The 3,709-nt window shown below is 37.2% G+C and overlaps 1 protein-coding gene across 2 annotated transcripts in view; it reads right to left on the bottom strand.

Moving 5' to 3' along the window:
* lyrm9 (LYR motif containing 9) overlaps positions 1–3,153 on the bottom strand; it is a 9,094-nt gene extending 5,941 nt beyond the window's left edge. The window contains exons 1-3 of one of the 2 annotated variants that reach the window (XR_001481520.1): positions 2,872–3,153; positions 1,363–1,455; positions 1,204–1,279 (exon numbers count right to left, since the gene is read on the bottom strand). Coding sequence is in view for 1 of the 2 variants with exons in the window: in XM_015385004.1 (XP_015240490.1) it covers positions 1,262–1,279; positions 1,363–1,455; positions 2,872–2,994 (234 nt within the window). In the remaining variant the exon portion in view is untranslated. Of the gene's footprint in view, positions 1–751; positions 1,280–1,362; positions 1,456–2,871 lie in introns of those variants that run through there. The other variant, XM_015385004.1, reaches the window with a different exon arrangement.
* Positions 3,154–3,709: the final 556 nt, after the last annotated feature.

The following is a 3,709-nucleotide window of genomic DNA, read 5'->3' on the forward strand; positions in this document are numbered from 1 at the left end:
CATCGCTGTTATTCTAGTAATTAAGATCCAAACGGTTCTGCTTGAAAACTGTAGCAGAAATACAACTCAACCATTTTCCTCATTCATGTCATTTTCATCATGGTTGAAATAAAGATTTTTAAAACTTTCACCATGTAATGTTTTAAAGAATCCATAAAAATCTTTCACCTATTTGGAAAGCAGATTATTTTTTTTTTAGCTATTATTAACGCAGTAAAGCTGTAAATAACAGAGTGCGCTCCTTTAGATAGCCCACACTGCAGAACCACCTAGAAATAATAATAAGTATAAATGTCCTAAATTAAGTGGATTTCCCCTTAATTTAAGCAGGTAAATAAGATGATCTGCCAATGAAATGAGTATTTTTACTGTTAAATAAGATAATATGCACTTCAATCAAGACAATGCAATTGTATTTTTATTTTAAATGTTTTATTTTTATTTTAAAATGATCTTTTTCCATTGGCAAAGTGTTTTACCTCCTCAATAAATAAATAAATCACTTAATAAAAAAAAAAAGACTTATTAGATTTACATTTTTTACAGAGTATTAATAGCTACAGAATACTGCCACCTGCTGGACATTTAAAATCACTACAGACTGACTGATCTGATGACCAATGATGTGATTTAATCTATTGTTTGCTATGATGAATTATTTCATATCTTTGTTTAAATTGAAAAAATGTTTGATATTTTAGAAGCAAAGAGGGAAAATTTAAGGGAAGAAGTGAATAAGGATGTTTGGAATTTATTTATTTAAAATAATAACTAGAACAGCAAACAGAGTCAATTTGAATTCAGATAAGTTGACTGATAACTGAGAGGAGCAGGATGACATCACCAGAAAATTAAAATGCATATGAGATGCAAATGTTTCCACTCAGCTGAAACCTTCAGGCGGCTCCATATTTCCTGATTAAATTGATGAGAAAACAACAAATATCAGAGATAATCTTAGCAGATGTGGTTAGAAACCCCGTCCTGTGCGTCAGTCAGCTCGTGTATCGGCCACCTGACTTTCTGGAAACGCTAAACGCACCGACGCCGGGTTTAGCTGTTAGAGCCGGACGCGTGCGGCGGCGCATCAGTGCTGCTGGACCCATCGCTGTGGTGGACTGAGCTGGGTCCTTAACCTGGACCAGTCCAAACACCACAGACGTCACAGAGCTGAAATAATTAACATCCGGCTTCATGACTCACATGGTTTATTGGAAACAAAGCAGCAATATTTACACGCTGTCCTGCTGTGAGATGGAGCCTACTTCTTCTTGGTATACTGCAAATAAACAAATAGGACTTTAAAACAAAGAGGTTTAAAAAACAAACAAACAAGACGATGGTTTTCTGTGAGTCTCTTACTTTGTCTAAAATCCACTCGGCATCTTTGACGGCCCTCTGGATCATCATCTGGATCCTCTCAGGGTCGTCTTCATCCGAGTGGCTGTTGTAACCCTGGAAGCAAACAGAGGAGACAGAATTATTCTGCTGATGACCACTGATCAGCTAGAAGCTTCTGGGCCAAAGAAATGTCAAACACTGAGAAGAAGAGAGTGAAAAATATTCAGAAAAGCTGGAAAAATCCACCCTGACCAACAGGCACCACCCACAGAGCTATGCCGGGCTTCCTTCTCCACATCTTCAGCCCTGATCTGTCTGCTGGGCTCCTTGGTCTCTGTGATGCTGATTGTTCTGCTTTAGATCAAGATGCAGAATAACTGCACTGCAAAAAAACAGCTAGAAATAAGTCAAAGTTTTTTTTAAAGTTAGTGTATTTACCTTTAATTTGAGCAGATAAATAAGATGATTTGCCAATATATGTCTGCTTCTGTCTCCTTGAACCCCAGTGGGCCTCAGCAGATGGCCGCTCACACTGAGCCTGGTTCTGCTGGAGGTTTCTTCCTGTTCAAAGGGAGTTTTTCCTCTCCACTGTCGCTACAAGCATGCTTAGTGTGAGGGATTGCTGAAGAGTCAATGAGTCGATGCAATCAGCTGGTTTTCCTTAGATAGAAAACTTTGAATCAATCTGACTGGATGATCTGGTGAACTGGAAAGTGACCTGAGATGACATGATGTGAATTGGAGCTATAGAAATAAACTGAATAGAATAGAATGAGTATATTTACTCTTAAAATAAGACATGCACTTGAAATAGGACAATGTATTTTCTTTTCTTATTTGAAATGTAAAGTTTCTAGTGGTCAGTGTGCTAGGTGGAAATGTTATTTAGGCACAGTGGTTCCAAAAGTGCAAAAATGCTTTTTTCCCCTCATAAAAACGGAATCTGGTCAGATAAATATTAAATTCAAATATTATAAATTCACATCATGTCATGTTGTCCATTTCTATAAATAGATAAACATGAGCAGGGGGCAGTTGGGCTCTGTACCGGGCCCGGTACAGGGCCAATGGAACAAAATCATTTACATTTAAAATAGTAAAAACAATGGCATTGACTTATTTCAAATGCATATTATCTAATTATCTTATTTTAAGAGTAAAAATACCCATTTCATTGGCAGATCATCCTATTTACCTGCACAAATTAAGGCGAAATCCACTTAATTTAGGACATTTTTACTTATTTCTAGATGTTTTTTCCAGTGCAGATTAAAGTACAAACAGCTGGACTCTATTTGCTTTTCAGACATCTGGATCTTATCAGCTTCTAAAACTCGGGATTCAGTTTTCTTTAAGGATAACAGAGTAAAGGGGCTCAAACCAGATAAAAAACAGGCTGTAAACACAATGAGCTACTTTAAGCTGCTCTGTCACATAAGAACCCAATAAAATTCAGAAATCTGCCAGAGTGAATGAAATGCTCGGCTGAGTCAGCCTGATCCACCTGGCCTGAAGCCGCCCGGCGCTCACCTGTCGTATGGCGTGTCGATAGTGCTGCTGCATGGCGGTGGACGGGAGCTGCCTGCAGCATCTCAGCAGGTATCGATAGAGCTGCAGCGGCGTTTGGATCAGCTCCACTGAGCGTGGCGCCATTTCTGCTACCAGTAGAGGAGAGCGCTGCAGACATCATTAACGAGGAAACTGTCAGAGGAAAGAGTTTCTATGTTTTCTAGATTTTAGACCAAGCTAATCGGGAAGAACCACCGGTTCTATCGGATGGAGCTCTTTAAGGTCTGCACTTTAAAAATTACTTAATTCAAATTGACATTTCTTCTAATCAGGCTGCAAGTTTGCTGATGAAATCTAAATGTTTAGATGTTTTTTTCTTTTTTTTTTTAAAGCAAACAAACCAACAGATTCATTAGATTTTTTTTACTGAACTAAACTATCAGGAGCCTTAAATAAAAAATAGCACAAATTTCTACTCTATTAAAAACGTAAAGTAAAAATAAAGTAAAAGTAATAATAAATCATATAAAATAGATAAATTAACATACTGACCACTGGGTTAACATAATGTTAATTATTTAACAGTAGTTTGGTTTAACAGCTCATCTACATCCTGCCCATAATAGAACCAACATTTAAAGACCTCTTTATCATTTTATCTCCATGTTGTTTAGTTCAGGTGAAAATTTTAAAAAGCAACAAACTAATTTTCTGCAGAGTTCGAATTAAATAAACTGGAAGATGTGAAAATGAGAGATTCTAGATTTTAGAAACAGTTTGATTGCTGCAGTTTAAATGTTCTGATCAGGGTCAGTCAGTCAGTCAGTCAGTCAGTCAGTTTAGATGCAGGGTCAGTCAG

Source organism: Cyprinodon variegatus, unplaced genomic scaffold (assembly GCF_000732505.1).
Source record: "Cyprinodon variegatus isolate N-32 unplaced genomic scaffold, C_variegatus-1.0 Scaffold329, whole genome shotgun sequence".
In the NCBI taxonomy this organism is placed as follows: domain Eukaryota; kingdom Metazoa; phylum Chordata; class Actinopteri; order Cyprinodontiformes; family Cyprinodontidae; genus Cyprinodon; species Cyprinodon variegatus.